The 26,630-nt window shown below is 34.1% G+C and overlaps 1 protein-coding gene across 11 annotated transcripts in view; it reads right to left on the reverse strand.

Annotated features, from left to right (window-relative positions):
• ROBO2 (roundabout guidance receptor 2) overlaps positions 1-26,630 on the reverse strand; it is a 604,834-nt gene that overhangs the window by 75,519 nt on the left and 502,685 nt on the right. For all 11 annotated transcript variants that reach the window (XM_032594777.1, XM_032594772.1, XM_032594775.1 and 8 more), the window contains 7 exons: positions 24,394-24,475; positions 23,778-23,940; positions 21,982-22,148; positions 17,570-17,691; positions 9,241-9,472; positions 6,391-6,515; positions 3,979-4,150 (listed from right to left, as the gene is read on the reverse strand). In XM_032594777.1, coding sequence (XP_032450668.1) covers positions 3,979-4,150; positions 6,391-6,515; positions 9,241-9,472; positions 17,570-17,691; positions 21,982-22,148; positions 23,778-23,940; positions 24,394-24,475 — 1,063 coding nt within the window. The remainder of the gene's footprint in view (positions 1-3,978; positions 4,151-6,390; positions 6,516-9,240; positions 9,473-17,569; positions 17,692-21,981; positions 22,149-23,777; positions 23,941-24,393; positions 24,476-26,630) is intronic.

The raw sequence follows: 26,630 nt of genomic DNA on the forward strand, positions 1-26,630 counted from the left end.
AAAGTAATACCTTAGTTTGTATATTGGTGTTTATTATATGTATAAGAGTAAAATTTTAACAATAGAAAAATATTGAGAGCAAGGAAAATGGAATTATATTTTTTAAGATCCTTATAGGCAAATCCTAGAGTAACCATTATTAAAAAAATAGTGGATATAAACTATAATATAGAGAATTATTTAATTCATCCAAATGAAATTGGGAACTTAGGAAACAGGAATAGAGTTAGATAGAAAACAAATAGCAAGATGGTAATTCTAAGCCAAAACACATCACTGATTACATTAAAGATAATGGTATAAGCATTCCAATTAAAAGATTGTCATATTTTTAAAAACTTTTTAAATGTTCATTTTTGAGAGAGAGAGAACGAGCACATGAGCAGGGGAGGGGCAAAGAGAGAGGGAGACACAGAATCTGAAGCAGTATTCCGGCTCTTAGCTGTCAGCACAGAGCCTGATGCAGGGCTCTAACTCACCAACTATGAGATCATGACCTGACCTGAAGTCAGATGCTTAACCAACTAAGCTAGCCAGGTGCCCCAAGACTGTCATATTGAATTTAAAAAAGAGTTAACATGCAGTTTAAATAACAGAAATGTACAGTTTCTCTGTAAAAGGATGGAAACAACACAAGCCATACAAACACTTATAAGATAATTAGCTATTAGTATAGCTATAGCTATATAACACTTACAAGATAATTACCTATTAGTATAGCTATACTAATATAAGACAAACTAAATTTCAGGAAAAAGATCTTACTGGCTTATAAAGTGGGGCATTCCATTGTGATAAAGGGTAAGTTCATTAATAAGATATAACAACCCTAAAATGTATTCACTTAAAAGGAGTAGTAAAAAACAAAAACGTATAGATGGAAATGAGAAATACCCAAATCTTTAATTACAATAAATTTCCAGACTCCTTTCTTATTGATTGAAAGAATCAATAGGTAGAAAATCAGTAACAACCTAAATAATACTACCAACTAATCTGACATGACATTTATAGAACATTCCACTGTAGAACAGAAATATATACATACTTTTCAAGTGCACAAGGAACATTCATTAAGACCAAATGCTGGGCCATAAAATAAGTCTCCATATTTAAAGGCTAAATTCATACAATATACATTCCCTGAACTCATTGGAATTAAATTATAAATCATAAAGAAAAACCTATCTGAAAAATCCCAAAACATTTGGAAATATAATGATATGCTTCCAAATAACCTCTACAAAGTAAAAAAAGTCCTTTGGGGAAGTGAAAAGTATTTTCAACATTGTGATAAATGGAAACATAACACCTCAAAATGTGTAAGATTCAGCTGAACATGTGTTTAGCAAGAAATGTATAACTTTATATATCCATATTAGAAAAGAAGAAAGGTCCAAATCATTGATATAAATATCCATCTTAAGAAGCAACATAAAAGTAAGTAGAAGAAAAAAGAGCAGAAATTAATCAGAAAGAAAATAGCAAAGTCAAAAGTTTCTACTTTGAAAAGATTAATAACATTGATAAATCCATATCAAGACAGCTTGAAATTGAAGGGGAGGGAGCAAAAAAAAAAATGGAGGAAAAAAAAGAGAACACAAATTCTCATCATTTAAGCATAAAAGAGATGACATTACCACACATCCTGCAATCATCACAATTGAGTGTATTATAAATAAAGAGGTAGTGCAAATAAGCATATGATTATAAATTCAACAACTTAGATGCATTAGACAAATTCAAAACCAAATGTCCATTTATCACAACCAATACAGGACTAATAAAATTCTAAATAAATGTAAATTCATAAATATAAATAGAATCCACAAAAAAAAAACCTCTAGGCACAGATATTATCACTGATTTCGACAAAGTATTTAAGGAAAAATAATTAAAAGGCCTACAAAAACTCTTACAGACTATAGTAGAGAAAGGAATACTTCCCAATCCCTTTTATAAAGCTAAATACTCTGATTCTAAAACCTGACAAAGACATTAGAAGAAAATAAATCTATTGATCAATATCCCTCATGAACATGGATGCAAATTTTTTTTTTTTTACCAGATGTTAGCAATTAGATCCAGTAGTATCTACAAAAAACATATTTTGACCATGTGGGATTTAACCCAGAAACAAGTGCAAGATTTATTCACCTTTAAAACAATACAATAGAATTTACCATATTAAAACAAATAAGAAAAGAGATAGAATATTACTTGAATACACTCAGAAAAATATGTCACAACTATTAAAATAAATAAGTGAAGTGAGTAAGGTCAAAAGATAAAAGGGCAATATATAAAATTAACTTTATATATAATTTAGAACAGTTAGAAAAGGAAATTTTACAAACATACTTATAGGGAAAGTTTAATAAACCATGGGATGATATACTTATTAAAATAAATAAGCCTCAAACCTCAAACCACATGCAATTACTTTAAGATGAATTATAGACATAATTTTAAGAGCTAAAATTATAAAGCTGCTAGAAGAAAATATAAGAAAATGTCTTTGGTATCTGTAGGTAAGACACAATTTCTTAGAAAGCACTACACATAAAAGAAAAATGTGGTAAATTGTTGTTCACTAAAATTTAAAAATTTGCTGATCAAAAGACACTATTAAGAAAATAAATGCATAGACCAGGAGAAAATATTTGCAATACAAATATATGACAAAGATCTGTACTCAGAATATAACTTCTTCTACCCAGTAACAAAAGACAAGCAATACAATTTTAAAAAGGCAGAGATTTGGAAATTTTACATAAGAAAATATGCAAATGGCCAATAAACACATGTAAAATTGTTCAACATCACAAGCTATCAAAGAATATTGACGTTTAAACGACAGTGAGGTAGTCTTTTAAACTCATTAGAATAACTAAAATTATGGACTGGCAACTTCAAATAATATAGATGTACAAAAAGTGAAAGTCATATTCTTTGTTAATGAGAGTATAAAATTATACAACAATATGAGAAAGTGTTTGCAGGTTTTTATACACTATGTCAATCCTATTACCCAGAAATGCCACTTCTAAATGTTTCTCTAAAGGAAATAAAAACGTATGTCCTCAAAAAGACTTACACAAGAATATTCACTCTCTCAGGAGAAAAGCAGAGAAACAAAATATGATACATTCACCAGACTGAATACTGCTCAGAAATAACACATATGAATTGCAAACCTGGGTAAATCTCAAAACACATTGTTTAGTGAAAGTTAGACACATATTATTATATTTTGCCTGATCCCACTTAGATATATTTCAAGAACAGGCAAACACAATGCTACTAGGGAAAAATGTTCTGTAATGATGATAGTAGATTTGATAGGCATTTCTTCTTGGGGCACCTGGGTGGCTCGGTAGGTCAAGTGTGTGACTCTTGATTTCGGCTCAGGTCATGATCTTAGGGTTTGTTGGTTTGAACCCTGCATGGAGCTCTGCCCTTACAGGGAAGAGCCTGCTTGGGATTCTCTATCTCCCTCTCTCTCTGCCCTCTTCAGCTCTCTCACTCTCTCTTTCTCAAAATAAATAAGTAAACTTAAAAAAAAATAGGGATTTCTTCTTCAGGATAATATCCTCCGATTAAAAAGTTTCTTCTGGCATGTTTCTGGTTAAATTTTGATATTTTCCTGGCTAAAAGGAAGTATGCAGGTTTGAAATATAATGCATTTTTTTCAGTAACTGCCTCATTTCCTATTATATTTCAATGGCATCAAAATTATTCATGAAATTACTGACTGAAAATTATTTTCAAATTAACTTTCAGCATTTAAAGACTTAGTGCTAATAATTTAAAGAAGTTTGTGGGAATCTTAAGAGCACAAGAAATTGCTAATGATTTCTTCAAGAAGCCCTAGTGAGTCAGCCTATTTGCCTATGTGATGAGGGGACCCTCTCAATCATTGCTGCATATCCACTCTTAGGATATAGGTTAAAAAAACCTACACACACTGGTACTTACCAATTATTATCGGCTGCGGTTCACTTTTTACTCCAATCCCTGCACTGGTACTAGCTGCAACCTCTACCCGGTATTGAATACCTGGGAATAATCCACCAATTATGACAGATCGAATGGCTGCATCCACAGTTTTGTTGATATGGAATCGCGTTTCATTCCCCAGACACCAGATCTATAAAAATGTAAAGCGAATAACAAAAGAATATAAAATTATCCTTTCTGTTAAGTTGATGAAATATTTTTTAGTAGTAAACAATCTATTCTCTAGGCTTATAGAAATATTTGTAAATGACATTTTCGAGAGCCTAATTTTGCAGTTTATTTATATATGTGTATGCGTGTTTTTGTGTGTGTGTGTGTGTGTGTGTGTGTGTATTAAAGGAAGAACAATAATAAAAAAAGGAAGAACAATAAGGGAAGCTAAAACTATGCCATGTTCCTTTATACCTTATAATCAACACTGAACGCTCATCACACAATGATTCTTTTAACACTTCTGTAAAGTGGTCTTTGGTTATACACAACATTTGGGTATGGATTAAAACACATAAACTCCTCTGCTTAATTTATTTATCAAGATTTATTATGCATATAATCTATTAAAATACAGTGATTATGAGTTGTAATATCCAAGGTATATAGGCACACATCTAAGTAATTTATATTTTATTTAAGAAAATATTAACTTACCCAGAAGTAGTTAACAAGATTAATTGACCTAAGTTATAAGTATTGACTGAGATGAAATTAAAGCCAGTATTTACATCGACAGTAATAAATCTTAATATTGATCAAAACATATGTACACACACACATACACATGCATGAGAACAAAGTGGTCAAAAGTCTTTAAACACTGATGTGAGAGAACCTAGGCTTTTACCACAAGTAAGAATCACATTTTAAGGCATACTTTTTTTCTGAGATATGGGGATTTGTTACTGTCAAATGCATTACAAAAAGAATTACACTGTGAACATATATTTGTATTCGTAACACACAGTATTTCATAATCTACATATAGACACATAATTGGGAACACACACAGTTTGTTCCTGAAATGGGCAAATTCCTGACTTTTTATTTAAAATAATTCTTGTAAACTGTATATTTCTTTTATTTGCACAATGATATCTAAATTACTAATGTAGGAATATTTAGGCCTCACCAAAATATACACTTTGTTACCAAAATAAGGCAATCTCATATGAGTGAGAAAGGTTACAATTTAGGACAAAATATATCATGTTATAATCAAAATCAGTATTTAAGTAAATGGAATTTTACTAAAATTTAGTTCCAGATAATACAAAAGTATAATCTTAACTTCATTAAAACACACACACACACACACACACGCGCGCGCACATGCACGCATGCACGCACAAGTATGATCATACTTTGCTGTTAAAACGATGTGCTCTAATCCTTGTAAAACGTCATATATATATTTATAATTATAATTATGCTATTGTAAAACTTATATTTCACACACATGTTTCTTTATAAAGTGATGGGAATAATTTTAGAGTAAGTGCTTCTGTACATTGCTTGTTCCAGTAAGTTAACCTTTAACTTAGGAAAATTCTATTTTGAATATATTATTTTTTATTAGAAATAACAGAATTCAATCTGCAATGATTTCAGTGCAATTATTCAGCTTCATTTTACATAACAGCTATAAACTTTTGGGGTGAGGTGGGGTGTCTAGTTTTCTATTCTAATAGATCTATCTAGCATGTTAATTTTCAAAATTCCATAAATAACTATTAATAGCAAAAATCTTAGTTTTGAATTTTTATAAGGTTTAATGAGGTGTTTTACTGTTGTATGTGTTCTAATCACATCACAGCTAATCAAAATTTTATTTCTCAAAGTTAGACTTCTTCTGTCTCTTAAACATCAAACGATGGCAAAAAGACAATGGATGTATACTGTTTCTAAACAGCAACAAATTTATCAGGAGCCTCCGCCTCCAACTTTCTAAACCTTGGAAGCATCTTTTTATGAGACCACAGTTTAAACATATCCCTGCTAAGGTCCATTACAAAGAAAGTTAATAACAATGATACAGGAAGTTTCTGGAAGGAGAGTTTCACTACCCACTCTTGAACCCAATCTCTCTAAATCTTTGAGGTTCTGAAATCATGCCATACTAAAAAAACCAAAGACCAAAAACCAAACACTCCACTGTTATGGTTTACTAGTCCAAGTGAGTTTGTGTTATCTGTGTCTTGGGGTTCGTTTCTAACTCCTTATGCATTTGTTTCTTTACCTGTCATAAAACAATATAAAAATTACGTTACACCCAGACTCAATCAGAGAGCCTTTGGAGACATGCTTCACGTATGTGACACTGAGACTTCTTTGAGAAGCTTCTCTGTGAGCCTTTCTTCTTCACTCAGGCCCTACCTTGTATTCTTGGATAATTCCATTCTGATGGTCTGGAGGAGGAGGATCCCAGGAAACACTAATACTTGTGCTATTGTGGCTTCCAACTGTCAGCACAGTGACAGATTGTGGAGGGGCACTTGGGGCTGCAGAGGAAGTAATTAGAATAAACACAAACTGTAAGTCTTGATGTGCATTAATACTGCTTATAGAATATGAGGATAAGTAGCATGAGGTCTGGTTTCCAGTAGTTCTGAATTTGCATGTATTATTCAACAGTGACAGTTTTTTTTTAATGTCCTTTTAATATAATGGATAGATTTAAAGCAAATACAACAGCTGTGTTAATATGTGCTCAATAATAAATTTAACAACTTACATTCTAATGAGTGTTTTCTGTATGCCCAGCGCTGAGCTAAGTGTCATATTTAATTATCACACTAACCTCAAGAAGCAAAAACAACTCTTATCTCAGTTTTACAGAAAAGGAAAGAAGAGAGTACTAAGAAGAGAGCTGTCTAAGTCAAACACCAAGGCAGAATTTGAACCCAGGGATGTCCGGCTATAGAACTTTGGTTCTTTGACTCCAATAGGCTCTCTTTCTGGAAAAAAACAAAACAAAACAAAACAAAACAAAACACCCCTTTGAAAAGTATTCTGAGAGGATGCATTCCTCAAATTGTCATCAAATGTTTTCTCTGAATGGTGTCATTAATGACAGTCTTTTTGTTTTGTTTTATTTTGTGTTTAATAAATAAAATTAGAAACACAGCAATAAATTTCACCAATATAAGAAAATATACTTTTTTTCATATTGGGAAAAATAATTAACATATACATAGTCTCATAATGTAAGATTTAAAACTTATATAGATGGGCAAGACTTTCTGAAGTTATAAATGAAAACAGTTCATGTTGGGTCAGATGTGAAATGGATAGGTTTTAATTTCCTATACTTCTCATTCTTTATGGTTTCTCCTATAACTAATTATAATCATACTGAGAAAAGATGAGTGAGAAAAAAATTTCTGATTTTAGACTGCAGCATCTGCTCTCCAGTCTATCTGAGAGCTGAAAAATACTGATTTACAGGAATTTTATCAATTTTCAGTAAATCTCTGAGTAGGAAAAATAAAATGAAATACCAGTTGAAACAAAAATCAAAGAATTTTGTGGCATTAAAGGATTTCTGTGTAAAAGGATCAATGCTTTCATAACTCTAGAGTTTAATCCTTTGAACATATGTACAATTGAACGGTAAAAGATATTTTAAAAGCCTATTGATAAAGTCTCCCACGTTTAGTAAATTTGTCACTGAGGTATGACCATATTTGCATCAAGATATTGGATATACACAGACATGGTAGCACGATACCACTCTTTATTATTCCTCTATATGATAACATTGCTCCAACATAGGGCACAATGATATAAATCCAACCACGTGTTCACCAGTGTTGTGGTGCATTGAAAAATAACACTTTTGAAAACTGCTTTCTCATTTGCCTTGCTGCCTGCTTAGAGAGAACATCATTCCCGCTCTCCTGACAGGTCAGTTATTCCAGGGCTCAGCTTCTTTCTACAGATGTGGAAGAGCCCAAAACACTGCTTGTCATTCCCACATGCAACCCAGCTGAGTTCCCGTTTTTTACCTTCCGAAGGCCACATGCGTTGGAAATGAACGCATACCGAATGGTGCCAAATGTCTAGTCGAGAGGAAAAGTCTCACTATGGTGAGATTCATTTGTGGAAGGAAGTAGGCTTCAACTATAGCATTCTGTATCAAATTCTCCCACGGCACTCAGGAGTACTACATATTTTCAATATAAAGTAAATTTTAACGGTGGATGAAGATATTATTAATTTTTAGGAATTTTTTCTTTACATATCGTACAAGTAGATTAATGGTATCTTTAAGATAAGTACTACGGCCCATGTCAGTGTATCACATTGTAAACCAATGTGAACATAACATTTTCACTGGGATGCTGATTAGAAGGTATGTATAACTTAACAGCTCTTTTGTCAAACATGAACATCTACATTAGCATAAGCAACCTACATACATTTTCTTAAGTTGTTCTCATATGGATTTATAAACAATGGCTTTTTTACAGAGCTGTGCACATAAAATTAGTAGAAAAGCAGAAAAGGAGGGGGTTATTGTACTTGGCATCCGACTTTTTGTACTCTGATAGTACCATATATTATAAGCCTCTCGTTTAGTGAAGGGGAAACTGGTAAATTACTGATTCAAAACCACGTTAATTTCACGTCCATCACAGATTGACTTTAAAGTATCTGTGTGCAAGACAATTTCTAAATGGGGGAGGGGGAGGGAAAGTCACTAATAAGAATGCTATTGCAAACATGCAAGTGGCCTTCTGAATGAGAAATTAGGAGTCAGACTGGCAGAGCCCACAGGGAAGGAGGCTTATAAAAAACAAAACAAAACAGAACATACAAACAAACAATAAAAAAACAATGTAATGCTCTGGTACGTCAGAAAAAAAAGACAATGAATAGCCTGTGTTCTTGAGTTTCCAGTAGCCTGTCCCTTAATGAAGCCAAATGAGCTCAATCCATATTAAGAAAAATAATACGGGACAATATCATAATCAAATTCCATTGTACTGACAAACTTTGGAGTAAATGTTTACTGAAGAAAAATTCACATTACTTAAATGCCATTTTTAAAAATCTCTCAGATTCTGTGGGATTCTCAGAAAAAGGAGAAAATGACACTTCCTGAATTCACTTTTTATATCCTCTCTTGATATTCTTCTAAGGTAGGTGATAAATTAGAACTTCAACAGAAATTGGCTTCGTTATGTTTTAAGTTTGCCTTTTGTTAGAAATCTGAAAACTGACCTTCTTCAGTAGTACGAACTATTTTAGATTCACTATCCATTCCCTGGAACTCATTAAAATATGGTCGAACTTTAATTTCGTAAGTCACCCCCTTTTTCAGGTTGACTAAGACAGCGCTTCTCTCGGTTGGGACTTTGGCATCTAAATTCTGCCATGCTGATGTAGCCTGCAGGCCTGAAGTCTGACGATACATCACTCGATAGCCTTGAATAAACTGGGGCTGGCGATCAACCTGAAAAACACAGCATAAAACCAAATGGAAACATTTTAGATATGACAATGAACCCATCCTCATTTCTCTTGTACCTATTTCAGTCTTCAACTCTCTCATCTGGGTGACACCACTGCTTGGTAATTTATCTTCCTGCTTCTTGTATCCAATTCCAGTTCTGAATTCACATGGCCCTCACGTTATTATTCCCAAAATGAAGAGTGGAACAACTCTCTCTCCTGTTTAAACTACTCCATAGTATCTAAGATATCTACTTAGTTAATTCAAATTCCTTAAAGTAGCACAAAGGTCTGATAAAGCCCAGACCTGCTGATTTGTCTAGCTTCATTTCTCATCTGTCCATCCTCTTCCTATATTCAACAGTTCCCATTTTTATGAATGGATATGTAATGTGCTGCTTCTCAGGAATTTCCATTCTAATCTTTTGTCCATTCACTAACGTCTTTACTCACTCAAAACCTTTCTTGAACTCCTACTAATCAAGTTACTGGTCAAACTACATTTATAACTAATACACATAAAAAAAATGCTGTGAATGAGATGGACAAGGAGCTAGGAAAACCTGGAGTAGAGAAGAAGTTGACAGAATCAGGAAGGGGAGAAAGCATTTCCCTGAAAAAGAGCAAGTGCTGGGATCTGCAAGGAAAGTAGGATCAATTATTCCAGAGGAAGAAGTGTAGAAACAGCATGTATAAAATTTCCATGGTGGGTTGGCTGGGTGGCTCAGTAGGTTTAGCATCCAACTCTTCATTTGAGGTCAGGATATGACTCCAGGGGCGTGGGTTCGAATGCTGCATCAGACTCCATGCTAAGTGTGGCGCCTGCCTAAGATTCTCTCTCTCTCTCTCTCTCTCTCTCTCTCTCTCTCTCCCTCTGCCTGCTCATGCACATGCTCTCTCTCTTTCTCTCTAAAACAACAAGCAAACAAACATTCCTATGGCTGGAGGAAGTATATGAGAAGACTGGGAATTGTGAAGCTAGAGCATCTGTTTTAAAGGAATATAAAGGGGCATCTGAGTGGCTCAGTCAGTTGAGTGACTGACTCTCAATTTAGGCTCAGGTCATGATCTCACAGTTTGTGGGATTGAGCCCTGCATAGAGCTCTGTGCTGACAAGTGTGGAATCTTGATTGATCCCCTCTCTTTCTCTCTGCCCCTCTTCTGTTTTCATTCCCTCTCTATCTCTCTCTCTCTCAAAATAAATAAACAAACTTTAAAAAGGCATATGAAAAACTCCTACCCACTAGCAAATTATTAAATGAAAGACTTTAATTAATTTACCAGTTTCTAGCTCCTTGAATAGACCCACTATTGGCACAATTTGATAACTTTCTTGATCCTTTCATTCACTTAAAAGTACAAATAAGCAGCTGTTTTGAATGAAAATCTGAAATTTTGACTCTGAAAACTCATACCAAATAAAAATTTGAAGAAGCTCTATTGTTCACTCATAATAATTACATGAACACTGAATACATAAAAAATGGAACCTACAAATAAAACATGTTCTCCTTATACATTTATTAAACAATCTCTATTGGAGTTTCACCATTGTTTCATTTTCAGGGAGAAGAGGATTTTTAGCTTTTTAAATATTTTTAATGACATTTTTTGTAAGAATTGCTTGATTTAAAAATAACTATCACAGCACCTTCTTCAATTAATTTTCCATAGATTATAGTTTAATAGCCATATTCTAAGAAGCCTTTAACTTGACATATTTCACTGTCAAATAAAGTATAAAACTTAATGGAGAAGAGATGGAAGGACCTCATTTCAGGAAAGTTGAGAGAGAAGAAATAGAGAAGATGAGGAAGAAAATGGTTATTTCAACTTTTTAAAAACTTCATCCAACTATTAACACATGAATAAAAGGTATTCCCTTATGTATTAACATCTAACATTTATTTTTTAGTTGCTGCATTTAACAATTATCTTTAAGTGAAAGCAGAAAATTTTAAAACACAGAACCTCAATCAAAATATAGTGGAACAAAGGGGCATTTTTCTATATTTAGAACGTCCAAGCTAGAGAATCCATGAAGCTGGTGGGCTGAACATATGTGTTTCTATGTCTAGCTAAGTCTTAACAACTTCCTTCATCCACCTCCATCTAACCCTCAAAGACTTTCTGGAATTAGTGCTATACTCATATGAGATTATGTCAAGAAAAGTTATCCCAGCTCTGATGCCAAAGCTCATGATCTTTGAATCTTTATCCATGCTTGGTGTTTGTACCAACAGGCATAATTTTTGAAGCGCAGAAGTTCTTCTGACACTACAAACAAGGCAACTCAAAAGCAAAAGTTAAATTGATGAGAGCCAAAGAGAGATGTCTTTAATCAAAACTGTCAATGTTCAAAAATTCCTTGCAGCATATGTTAAAACAACATTAAGCTGGCATTTTATAAACTTCTCTGCATTCGCTTTAAGTGAATTTATATACTGAAAGAAAGACATAACTCACAATAATAGCTTGTTAATACTGAAAGAAGCAAGCTGTGTTTTTAGGAAGAACATTAAGCAGCTGTTTCCAGATGAAGAGAGTGTGTAAATCAGGGTAAATTGGTTTTATCCATGTTTGGTTTTCATTAATTAAGTGTTTTAGGGACTTTATGAAGCTAATGTTTACTACACAGCATCGCCTTGCTCACTTCAGTGTACATTGCGTTTAACCAGTATATTCTCATGGCCTGCTTAATAACTGAATAGTTTAACTTGGTTTTGTGCAGTTGCAATATTCTTTTCAGAAGAAAATTTGTTGTTACAGGTGGAAGCAGAAATGAAGATGCCGAACATTACCTTTAAAAAACTAGGTGGGATTTGTATTGGATATGTGTTCTGTACCACTGACTTTTAGAGCACATTTTGACAGGTGGTCATTTTCAAGTTAAACCATATGCTTGTCACTGATTTTATTAAAATTCTGTTTATAAGAAGGAGGATTTTCTTTACAGTTGATGATAATCAGAGTCCGGCCACAAAATCATGGGTTTACAGAATTTTAAAAATTTGTATTTTCTGAAATAGGAATAAAAAAGCATTGTCTTCAGGAAAAAGTCAAAGGATGAAGCAAGTTTCCATCTTCCAATCATAAGGTCCCAAATGAGCTACAGTTCAGCCTTTTAAATTTTCTAAGCTTCAGTTTTCTTTTCTTTTCTTTTTTTTTTTTTTAGAGATAACTATTGTTTTATTTATTTTTTTTTATATAACTTATTGTCAAGTTAGCTAACATACAGTGCATATAGTGTGCTCTTGGTTTTGGGAGTAGATTCCCGTGATTCATCACTTACATGCAACACCCAGTTGAGCCTCAGTTTTCTTAATTTGCTCAAATAATATTCATATTACATGGGTCCAGATACAATTAAATGCTATCATAAGTTAAAGAATTTTGTAAGTTGTAGGCATGCACAATGACAGAGCACCCTTGTTAAGTTAGGGATATGGTAAAGACAAAAAAACGTCCATATGTGACCCTCAAATCAGCATGCCCATAAATGTTTAAGTGAGATGCTTACCACCATCTTTTCAATTTAAAAAAAAAATCCATCTCAATTGAAAATTCAAAGTGAATTTTCTTTGGTGAGCTAAGCCTGCTAAGTGGCTGATCTGGATTAAGCTGAGATCTGAAATTCTAGTTTGCCAATGCACACTTTCAATTTCAGTAGCTGTGATGTTTAAAGGGCAAAGGATCTGTGGTTCTTTTTGTCCTTGAACAAAAACAAGACAGACAGACAGACAGACAGACAGACACACACACACACACACACACACACACACACGAATAACTGTTTATGAAATAAGAGATTTATTGCTATTTTCTTTGTGAAACATTCATTTTCTTACAATTTTTGCCTACCCTCATTATAAGAGCAGTCATCTTTAGAAAGCACCCATTACTAACTACTGTTACTTCAAGATTAGCCTTGGTAAACCACGTCAGCTGGCCTCCAAATCTAAATACATGGGTTGGGGGATATATTTCTCTTCTCTAATATCACATCTGTAATTCAGATACTAACAGTGTAATAATTTATTTATTTTTATTTATTTATTTTTTAACATGAAATTTATTGTCAAATTGGTTTCCATACAACACCCAGTGCTCATCCCAACAGGTGCCTTCCTCAATGCCCATCACCCACCCCCCCTCCCTCCCACCCCCCATCAACCCTCAGTTCATTCGCAGTTTTTAAGAGTCTCTTATGGTTTGGCTCTCTCCCTTTCTAATTTTTTTCCCCTTCCCCTCCCCCATGGTCTTCTGTTAAGTTTCTCAGGATCCACCCAGTGTAATAATTTAAAGAACGTATACATTTAGCAGTTGAAAATATGACATGGAAGTAAAACATTTGGCTATAATTTCTTTAGCAACTGACCCCTCCCCCATTCTGACTTTATTTCACTTAAGTTACCTCTCAGATACACACTTACCTCATGTGTAACTACTGATTCGTGGGGAACAATACCCTGTGATACAACTGAACACTTTTTTTTTTTTTATTTTTTTTTTCAACGTTTATTTATTTTTGGGACAGAGAGAGACAGAGCATGAACGGGGGAGGGGCAGAGAGAGAGGGAGACACAGAATCGGAAACAGGCTCCAGGCTCCGAGCCATCAGCCCAGAGCCTGACGCGGGGCTCGAACTCACGGACCGCGAGATCGTGACCTGGCTGAAGTCGGACGCTTAACCGACTGCGCCACCCAGGCGCCCCAACACTTTCTTTTTTAAAACAAAAATAAAAATGTATTAAAACAACTGATCTGATCATTCAACAGACAGTAATTGAAAGGGCATTCTGTAATAGATGCTCTGCATCATTTCACAAAAATGAAAAACATGGACTCCAGACTCACAGAAGCCAAACTCATGAGAGAGAAAGATATGGAAACTAATAATGACAAGCTTCGTGGGACACAGAGATGAATATGACAAGGTTCCTCTCCTGGAAGAACTCCCAGACTACAGACCTGCAATTTTGATCTAATTTGATTTATTCTTTTAAACTCAGTGACTTTTAAAGTGATTAACTTCATAAAAATAATGACTTTGATTCTTACTCAAATAATTTCCACATTTAGAAGCAGCTTAAAAGAAGTCCTTTCAAAACTCCCCACAGAGCTGAGACTTTTTCAATTGAGATTGAAGAAAAATCTGCTTTAAAAATACAACTATTTGCTTGGCTTTCTAGTTTTATATTTGGCCAAAGTTACAGAGAGATGGAAGAGGCATGTCAGATACTACCCTTCCTGTGCCACTGGAAAAATGATGAGGTCATTATGTTCCTTCCATGGGAGTAGAAGAACAGAAATCATTATACACAGAAAACAGGATAAGTCTATGCAAAATAATGTTAAAAATGGAATCAGAAACAATGTAGTCTTAAATAATTATTATATACTTAGTTTTATTGTTGTTGAAGTGTTATCCACTTTTGTACTCATAGGCCAAAATTTTGATCATGTGATCTGGCTTAAGAAGTAACAGAATGTCCCCATCTAGGACCTAATGCCAAATCAATTCCACCATTAAAAGGTAGGCCTTCTGAATATATATTGGTCTACAGTTTATCTTTAAAGTAAAACACACACACACACACACACACACACACACACTAAAGTATATTTAAAGTAAATAAATTCTAATCCTATTTTTACAGGTGTGGGATATTGGGAATATTGTTCAACCTGAATACATTGGCTTCCTTTTATAAAGTTATAGAAGTACACTAACCAGCCTTAAATGTTATTTTGGGTTTTCCTGTTCTAATATGATAATGCCTTCATATTTCCCCATATAGTTGAAAATAAGTGGTGATGCCTTTTCTGGTGCCTGAAGATAGAGTTAATCACTTCTTCTTTGATTGAAACCTCTCTATAGGGTACATATATGCCTGTTATGGCTCTTATCCCTGTCTATTGTCATTAAGAATTTCCATGTTTTTCTCAAGTAGATTTGTGTTTTTTTGATAGTTCTCCACCAGACCTAGTATAAAATTGGCCCACAAAAAATGTTTGTTGGGTTGGATTTGTTCAATGGATTTATTACTGAGGGGACACTGGAATAATTCTCTTTAATGTTATTTTATACTTCAAATATAATTAAGAACTGATGAAAAATAGCCAGTTTTCCTTTCTCAGCTCCCTTTTTGATGGAGTTGATAAATGGTTATTTCCCTAAGGAAACATGGACTCTAAAAGCGGATGGTGAAAATCCAATTTCTTCTTACTTAGTCATTCTTTTACTACAACAAAAGAGCAATGATAGTGACAAAATTATAGTCTCCCAGTTAATATGAAAATTAAAGTAAACATTTTGTAAGTATCTGTAACTCAAATGTCCATTACTTATACAATACACAAGATCTATCACAGACATAGAGGGCTTAAAGAAGTTGTGGTCTTCTAACATCCTGATATATTATGGATTTTTAGAGGTTATAATAGAGAAATCGTAGATATAAATAAGACGTCGGCACTAACTATGTTATGCACAGGGAAGAACATTATCTGGCTCTTCTCAAAACACAGACACATACATAGATACAAACACATATACACAAATGTTAGTATTCTCTAATATGACTAATGTGGCTATTTTTACGCTATTTGTTGTTTTTACTCTAGTGGCTACCAAGTGATCAAAACATTTTGCATTTTATATAACAGTGGGTAGGTTGGCATTTAACAATGATGGAATTGAATATTCCTAACTTATACTAACATATCAACTTGCTTCTTAAAATCCATTACTTTCTTACTATATATGTTCAATTATTAAAATCATATTCATGTTTTGGTGCTGCTACTTGAGATTCGGCTAAAAGAATTTAGAGATGATTTATTTAAATTCAGAAAGTAACTCGGTCAAATTAAAAATTTTTGTGCTTCAAATGACACCACTAAGAAAGTCAAAACCAACCCACAGAAAAAATATTTATGGACAAAAAACATTTACAAATAATATATCTGATAAGTGGTTTGTATCCAATATATAACAAGCACAAGTCTAAAATAAGGACAAACAGCCCAACTTAAAAATGAGCAAGGAATTTGAACAGACATTTCTGTAAAGAAGATATACAAATGTTCAAGCACATGAAAAGATGGAAAACATCATTAGTTATTAAAGAAATGCAAGTCAAAACCACAAAGATATTCCACTTACACCTACTAGAATGGTTATAATAAGATAGAAGATAACAAGTGTTGAGGAAGTTGTGAGAGAAATTGGTGAGGATGTGGAAGAAACGAACTTCCAAGCATTGCTGGTGAAAACAAAATGGTATAACCACTTGTGAAAACATTTTGGCAGTTGATCCAAATGTTACAGAGTTATCATTTTACTCAGCAATTCCTAGGTAGATACCAAGAGAAATTAAAACACATGAGAGAAATGGAAACATATGTCAACATGTACTCAAATGTTTATGGCCCCCTCGTTCATAGTAGCCCCAAATGGAAACAACTGAAAGGTGCATCAGGCGATGAATAAACAGAGTATGTGATGTATCTGTGTGATGGAATGCTATCCAGTAATAAAAAGGAACAAAGTACTGATACATATATTACAACATGTTTGAACCTGGAAAACCTGACACTGAGTGAAAGAAGCAGGACACAAAAGACTACACATTGCCTGATTTCATTCATATGAGAGGAACAGGCACATCTACAGAGGCAGAGAGTAGATCGGTGCTTGCAAAGGGCTAAAGCAGGGGGAATGGAGGAGGCACTCCCAACGAACACAGAGTTCTTTCTATTTTCAGATGATGTAATGTCCTAAAGTCAGATTTTGAGGATGATTGCACAATTCTGTAAATAGAGTGAAAACAGAGCTGCACACCCTAACTCTGATAGGTTAATTATATCTCAGTAAAGCTTTTAAAAAATAAGATGAAACACATCATAGTTCTATTACAAACTATCTTACTCTTCCATTCTATTGAATATTTTTCTTTTTTGCCATTGATTCCACCTTGATTTAAATGATGAGGGCTTCTGTTACTATTTGTGTGTTGATTCTCATTTTCCTTGTTTGATTTGTTTTCTCAAAGGAATAAAAGAAAGTGCCATTAACACTGCCTTTGAAACTTACCGTCCACGTGACTTGAACAGTGGTGGGAGTCAACACAACTGGAGTATGGAGACGGACAATGACATCTCCCAGTTCTTTCTGTACTTGTCTATGGTCCACTCCTTGTGCTGGTGGGCTGATATCTACAGAAATAACCATTCCCAATAGTTAAAAATTCATCATAAAATTCCAATTTGTATTGTATAAGACAATATTATAGGTCATTAGAAATAATTGCAGAGGAAAAAAATGAAACCTTTATTGACAAACAACACAACAACAACATTAGAGCATATTTATATACATACCACCCAGGGGCTAGGACATAATTTGAGAGATGATATTTATCTTTCCTAAAACAATATTAATAAAAGTGTTCATAATCTCTTACTCCCTTCAAATACATTGTTCTGGAAGATCTATTATTTGCTTATTAAGGAATAAAGTATGTGCCATAAGACTTCTTTAGGAACATGAGTTTTCTATAGACGCTGGCATATGGAAGGACTTTCCTGAGTAGTTAACGGAGCAATATCTGAAAACTGCTGTTTAGGAATTTTTTTAATCCCTTGTCCCAATTGGAAGACTGTGTGTTCTTACTCCTTGACCTATTCCAGACTGGAAGCATGGAAATAACATAATCAGGGGAAACTGAGAAGTGAATTATGTCACCAATGGTTAACAAAGTGAGTGAAAGAAGGGAAAATGCCCCTCACCCTCCAAATTCACAAAAATATTTTGACTGAAAAAAGAAGAATACTGATAAACTGTTCTAGAGTAATAAACTTTGAGCAGGACTTCAATATCTGACAAATAAAAAAGGAATTCAGCTGCTTTTTGGAAGTGATAAGAGAGAGGAGAGGGAAAAATCATTGCAATATTTAGAATGATATACTCTCAGCCATATATTGTTTGGCCCTGTATCCATCATTCATATAATACTATTCTATTGTTCCATACAATGGTTTATATCCTATGTGCCATTAAGAAAAAACTAAGATAAATTACATTCAATTCATCGAATTGATATCACAGACTAAATTTCACACATACTCAAATCAACTGCTTTAACTGGTGCACAGCAATATTAAGTTGACTTGTTTTTTCTCCAACTAATTTCTTTTTTTTTTTCCTCCAACTCTTTTTCAAGGAAGGAGTCTAATTTGAAATAATTCATTTTTAATCCTGTTTTCTCCTATTTTCTCAGGCCACAATACAACACTCTTGCAAAAATATTTTTAAGTGCATATCTCAGTCATAACTTAAATTGGGTACACTAACTTAAATCGGGACATCAATAGTGAAGGGGGTGAGGGTTATGGGCAAAATGGGTGACGGGGAGTGGGAGGTACAGGCTTTAGTTATTAAACGAATAAGTCATGGAATAAAAGCTATAGCATAGGGCACATAACCACCAGAAAACAAATTGGTGGTTGCCAGATGGGAGGGGGATATGGATGAAATAGGTGAAGGGGAATGAGTACACATATTTTGATGAGCGATGAGTAATGTATAGAATTACTGAATCATAATGTTGTATACGTAAAACTAATATAACACTGAATGCTAATTATGTTCAAATTTAAAAATAAATTAATATATATTTTTAAGCCACAGAATAGGGAACATAGTCAATGATGTTATAATAGTGCTGTATGGTGACAGATGGGTAGCTACTCTCGTGGTGAGCATAGCATAATACAGAGATGATGGCTCACTATGTCGTACACCTGAAACTAATGTAACATTGTGTGTCAACTATACTCAAAAAAATTCAAAAAAGAAAATAAAATTCTCAAGGATCTTAGCATGACTTGGAAGAATGCATTAATTTGGCATTAGCATTTGGTATATAATTAAAGTGTTGCCTTTATTAGTATTTGCAATTTATATCAATAATTTACAAACTTGATTATAATTAAAACAGGATTAAAATATCTTAGAACTCTTCTGCTGTTTTCCAACCCTCTGTACCAATCTGAGTAAAGCACAAACTTATCTCATGACTCAGGATATATATTTGCTGCTATTATCTGGAAAATGTAAATGTAAATAATAAAAAAAAATGAGTGAAAAAACCAGGACATTAATATTTGGGAACTACACTTTGGTGATTTTGTCCCCAGTTCCAGTGTTTTTCATCCTTAACATAAATAGCATAACTAGTTTTACTTCATTTAGGAAAAAAAAACATTAATAATATTATATGAATAATATTGACCTTTGCTGTCATATCTATGGTCTCCTGTGATATTGATAGGACAAGTATTTGCTGCCTTTCTAAAATAAAAGATTTCTAAGTTCTATGGTACTTAGTATCTTTAAGTATATTTAAAAACATCTTTAATATCTTTAAAAACGATGTTAATATCTTTAATATTTTAAAAATAAGAGCTCACATAGCAAAGTATTCTTTGAAAAGAAGTGCTTTGCTGAATGCAAAGCTGCTAAAAGTATGATGTCAAAAAATGATCCTGCCATTCAGACACAAAACATGAGTTTTCCTATTAAATATCTGTTAAGAGAACATAAGTCTTTTGCTCTATGTAGTCTCTCAACTGGAACAAGCCAGATCACAAACAACTTTTCATTAATCTTTTTTGACCTTTTCACCAAGAAGTTATTTTATGAGTCAAGATTTAGTGTCTGGCAGTTATGGAATGATCAAGAAGGTCTGCCGGATATAATCACAGCAAGAGTCTCCCCCATCCTGTTATCTTCCACCTTTCACTGCAACTGCACACAAAAACTGACTCTTTCTCTCTACACTAGTAAAAATGACCTTGTTACTGTAATTTCTTGAGTGAAAACCATATATGTCTTCAAGTTCAATAATTTAATTTACTCATTAAATCCAGACACACTAAAGGAGACTGGATCTAAGGAAGGTGAAATATAACCAGTTTCAGATCTTCAAATTCCTTGTTGTACTTTTTCTTTCTCTAGAGACAGGTTCTTTACCTACAGGCCCTTTATCATCATGGAAAATTAATCACATTCCTGCTTAGAGAACAATAGCAAAGTGGCATTCCCTCCTCCCTTGACTGTCATCATGTCAGCAACGTTACAAAATCACGTGGTGACTTTATTTCACTTGATTCCTTGGCGCCCTTCTCTGTTATAATAGCACGCTAGTTACTATCACTGAACTACATTGTAATTATAATAATATTTTTATGGCTGTATGGTGCTTTTCATTGCATAAAAATACTACTTTGAATTATATCCTGTTCACAGCCTTTTACAAATAAGAAATAGTTAACCCTTTCTCAAGAACCCTGTGGGAAGCAGGTTGTAACAAATAATAAAGCCATAGTGTCTGCTTTATTATTTCCAGCTACTACTAGTAGGAAGGGAAATTGTAATGCAACATCCTGTATTAACCCCTAGACTTCATGACATCTTAATTTGAAGAGACAGGCTAATAAAGATTAGAAGAAAAACTTCAGTTTTGAGATTATAATATGCTGGGTGGTTTTTTTTTAGTTTTTATTTAAATTCCAATTAGTTAACATACAATGTATATTAGTTTCTGGTGTACAGTATAGTGATTCAACACTTCCTATACAACACCTGGTGCTCATCACAGCAGGTGCATTCCTATATCCCCATCAGCTCGTTTACCCATCCCCCCACCTAGCTTCCCTTCGGTAACCATCAGGTTATTCTCTATAGTTGAATCTGTTTCTTGGTTGGCCTCCCTCTTTCTTTTTTCTTTCCTTTGCTTGTTTGTTTTGTTTTGTTCTTTAAATATTTTTTTTTTATTAGCCAAAAGAATCACATACCTCACAAAGAAAACTTGATTTACTCCTTTCTGAAACAAATTGCTCCTTTAACCATCTGATAAAAGACACTATAGGGATGCTTGTCAAACTTGACCAAACATCACCTGGAGAGCACCTTGCCACAGATTGCAGGGCTGCACCCCCAGAGCTTCTGAACTGCGGATCCAGTCTGCCTTTCTAACATGGTCCTAGGTGATGCAGATACTGCTTCTGTAGGAACTACACCTAGAGACTCTCTGCACCAAAAACAGAATTCTTGAACACTACGAGTAATGATGATATCCCTATCTGGGCATTGTATCCATTAAAGATCAGTTTTTGCTATTGCAAAATTAGTTTCGAAGGCGGCACATGTTTCCTCCCTTTGAAATATGGTAAAGCCCTAACTTAGGTGATTTACTCTTACTATGTATATGGACCCAATTATTTTGTTTATCTTTTACTAAACAGACCCTGACAATTCCCAGAAGAGGACACACTCACCAAGGTGAACAGCAAGTTCCTTTCTCCTTCCCTGGATCAGGTCTAATGAATCATTGTAATAAGTGATCAGACACATGTATCTTTCCTCACACAATCCCATTGTTCTCAAAGATCTGCTTAATGCCTCCTTCCAGAACCAGTCATGTTTACAGCTATTGAAATTACCTTGTGTGCGCACAGGATCTGACATGGGGCTCGGGTCGCTCAGACCTTGGGGGTTGATTGCTCTGACCATGAATAAATAGATCGTGTTGGGCCGCAGGCCTCTCACTGTAAAGAGGGTGGTCTTCACATGGTTTGCCACTGTCTGCCAGCTATTGCTCACGGATTGGCTGAAACATGAACAGGACTTTCATTTAAAGAACTGTCTTAAAGGTATCGGAAATGGAGTTGGGCATCAATGACAAAAGTTAATGGCTGAAAATTAAACACACACACGCACAACACTTGAAGTGTTAAGCCCAATAAATGAAACATTTGGATGATTTCTGTTTATTCAACAACAAAGCCGAGCCCACCTAACGGAAGTGCCATGCACAACAAAATTAAACTCAGCCCAGGAGATGTGACAGCACTTTGCTAATGCACAGCAGCCCACTAAATGAATACCTGTAAAAGGAACAGAGGCCAAGATCACAACATCAAGTTTATACAATAAATATGGTCCTCGTAAATGTATATATATATATACCTTGAAAAGAATTAACCTGTAGAAAGAATAAATGGACTACAGAGTAAATTATGCCAATACATTTTCCTGTTACAAGGTGTGTTTTCTTTTGCATCAATTCCACATGCAATATTATAATAGAGCCTTCTAAAACTACATATCTGTAAAAGAAGAAAGGAAGCACGTAAGGAATATTTTCCCTTGGTCACATTTTTAATAAAATTGTACATTACATAGTACTGTGATTTCTCATCTTCAAATGGTGAAATACCTCTGAAAATATGTGTGGAAACCCCTAAGCAGCCACTTACAGATGGGATGCCCATTTACAAAACTTTGTCTAGAGACAAATGCTGTTTTTGTTCATAACGAGAAGAAAATTGTGATTTTTCAGGGCCGACCGTTTACTTTTCAGCAGTTCTTATATATTAAAGCATGAAAATTATAGAAAAATAGTATTTTGAACGTTGGACATGACATATTTATTGATCATTACCTTAAATAGATTAGGGAAGCCTAAAATGAAAGTAATGATTTGTCCTAATGCTTGAAAATGACAGTGGCTATCACTATCTTTATAAAGGCAAATCAAAGCACATTGAAACAATGCAAACTTCATTTTCTCATTTGTATAAAAATTTTATTAAATTTTCATGGTGATTTTATCATGACATTTGCTAATTTATAGTCGATACACTTACATTGATGAAATTTTTTTTCAAATAGCAATTGGGCATATCTTTGTTTTAGCAACCAGAAGTACACGGAATCAATTCCGTAGCTGTAGTTTTTCATTTTTAAGGCATATCCAATTAATGTATTAAAATATAGAGCATAAAAACAATGGAATGACTTTAAGTTCTGCTTTAATTATTAGGAAGCAAGTTTCCAGGGTTCCATGCCTCAATAAATATTGCAGAACTTAAAAATGTCTGTGTCCAATTGAATTACTTTCTGCCTAGTTCTCATGACAAAAATCTCATCTTGAATCTTTACAATGGTCAGGGTAAAGAAGGGATCTATACGATTACGTCATGAGCTAGATCCCCATAGGCTTAGGCATGGGTAATGCATAATTTAATCCTATAATCAACTTATAAATGAAAGAATAACAACAACAACAAAAAACTAGAGTAAATCCTTGAATAAAATCAGATATAAAAGATAAGTACTGAAAATGCACTGTTAAACATGTTCTTAAGATAAAACAGCAGGATAGCTCACATGAGATTTTAGGATATAGGAGCTAAAGCAAAAACCCATGGAGAAAAGAAAAGGAAGTGTCCCATACCTGAAAGCCTCAATGATATATGCACTTGCTGGAAAGGCTCCAGGGGTACCTGGTTGCCAGGACAAGGTGACACTGTTCTTAGTAACATCAGTGACCTGTGGTTTGGATGGTGGCCCTGGCAGGTCACTTAAATCATAATTTTTACTGATTGTTGCTCCAGAGTCTATAGAGGACAAACAGAAAATGCTTCGTTCCTGATTGCATATACTGACATAATACTTAAAAACAGGAAAAACAGTCTGTTAAAGAAATTGACCTAGACAATGAGCAGTTCATTTTCATGAATCAAAAGTATATAAATGAATATTTGCTTTTCCGACATGTTACCAAATGCTTACTTTCACATAAGCTCTAGAATTGCTTATTCTTCAGAGAGAGATAATAAATGCACTTATCAAGGACAAAAAGCAAGAAAATCTCTCTCCTTAACTATATCAGATTGCATATATGCAATGTTTTGTGGAGGAATTGAAAAGTGGCATACGACTTAGTTTTTACATTCAATGAATTTAAAATCTGAATCTGAATTCTGAATCTTCAATTGTTATTTGGTAATGAGCTAATCACTAAAATGGACTCGAGTTTTCTTCTGTTAAGGTAATTCCCAAGGACTCACCAGTCACATCCAGCACAGCACTCCAGGAAGTCTCCCCACTTGAACTTGTAGCCACACAAGTATAAGTACCAGTATCAGAAATCTAGTGTGCAAGGAAGGGAGAGAATTCAACTCTTTCAATTAATTTGTATTTCGTCAATCTCAACAAGGTAATATTTAATTTCTTAAAATGTGGTGTGTTATTTAGCTGTCAAAATTATTCATTAGAATGAATAATAGGTACACATAAAATATTAAAATAAACTCATATAATATATTATTTTATTCATAAGAGGAATTCAATGATTTTTTATTATACTTCTACAATTAAATGTTATTTGGTAAACTCTCTTTGACCCTCTTGCCTCCATGGTAATGCCCTTATCTTTGTATAACTCCAATTTATAATGGGGCTTCGCTGTGTGAGAGTTACATGCAGGCAACTCAGGACAGAACTTTTCAGAACCTTATAAATATTCAGAGATGAGTAATGCAAAGCTGTCCTCTCTATCTCCAATACATTACGTTTCAATGGAGAAAATGTACATAGGAGTAAATAAGCACTGAAATAACACAGGGCTGACTTTTCTTTTTTTTAAGACATGGAGAAAGTGAAGAAGGAAAACACACACACACACACACACACACACACACACACACAAAACCTAAGCAACTAAATCTCTCCCCATAAATAAATTAGTATTCACTTATATTTAAGTTGGAGTAGTGTGACAGAGAATGAAATAAAGTTGTATCATTAAAAACCAAGCAAACCATGTCTATGGAATCATTGCACTTTAGAGCTGAAAGGGACCATGCAAATAACTCATTCATTACTCTTTAAAGCGTACTTAAAAATTGCCATTTCATCGGTCACTTAAACTGTTTTTGTTATTCATTTGAAGAGTGGCAAAATATTTTTAAAGTAGTTGATAATACAATCAGTTTGATCACCAAACTGAATGAGGCAGGTCATCTGACATAAGATTAAAATTCTGTGATAAGGATGAGTCTAACTGTTGATGAAATCTGAGACTTCATGGAATATACCTGCTGGGTTCAAAATGTAAGTGCATTGGTGACTCAACCTTCCACAACTAAGTTACAGGTAAATTATTAGTGCATGGATGTTACTGCTGTGCCACTGTTTTAATTGATTTTAAATGTCATTATGTATTGTAACTTGAGTTTCAAAGTGCTCATCATTCAAACGGCACATCATTCTTTAACATGTTATCTTCATACAATTGTCTTCTATTATACAGCAGGATGATGGGGGATAGCCACTGTAGAAAGAGCCATTCTTTCAAATGTGGCTGTGCATGCATTATAGTCATTAGAAATCTCTCCATTTAAGAAGCATCACTCACAAACTAAATATAATGAGCCAAGGTTGGATTTTAATGCGATGTTCATTTGAATATGGTCTGTGAAAGAGTAAAGAATTTGCATTTTATTATAGCTGTTGAACTAAAATGTAGCACTTGTTATTATGTGCAAATGCTAAAATAAGTGTATGTAGGTAATGCTTCTTAACTACATCTCCTTGTCATTGTGTAGAGACACGGTCTGACATTAGCTGTGGTAGGTAGGTTTTAATGAGTATGGGAATATTCTACTTCTCGAAAGACACAGATTCAGTTACCAATTAGCTGGACTATGAGAATACAGTGTTCATCACGTTATTTTCCCCCCTTGCATTAAGTACCAGAAAGAAGAAAGAAAGAAAGAAAGAAAGAAAGAAAGAAAGAAAGAAAGAAAGAGACACAAAGGAATATGACCTACAGAAACCCTCTCTTGATTATACGAATGAAGTACTGTAAAGCACATTTTTAGCTCCCTTTAAAGACAGTCATTTTACAGAAAAAGAACAACATTTTCATACTGGAGTTTATCAAAAGCAATATCTGAAGCTGAAATATCATTGCTAAAAACTCACTCCTGCATTACCATCATCGCCACTACATTCATTTTTATTCCTTTAACTTTAAATATTTTCTTTTCAGGTACTTCATATCTCTTCTATCCTTCTCTCTTTATCTTTAACCAAGTGCTTTAAAAAAATTAATGTGCTGGCACACTCTATCACCTGCTTTTCTCCTCGTGTGGTTGGCTGTTGACAAGCCTCCAGGAGCTTGCATCCCAGAGAGACTGCTCAGAAGCCTGTCACAGGGCTCGAAGTTTGTTTGACATCATCAAGCACCTACCTTTAATTGCTTCTTTCAAACACTACTGGGGATCTTGACTATTCAAGCACA

Source organism: Lynx canadensis, chromosome C2 (genome assembly GCF_007474595.2).
Source record: "Lynx canadensis isolate LIC74 chromosome C2, mLynCan4.pri.v2, whole genome shotgun sequence".
Taxonomy (NCBI): domain Eukaryota; kingdom Metazoa; phylum Chordata; class Mammalia; order Carnivora; family Felidae; genus Lynx; species Lynx canadensis.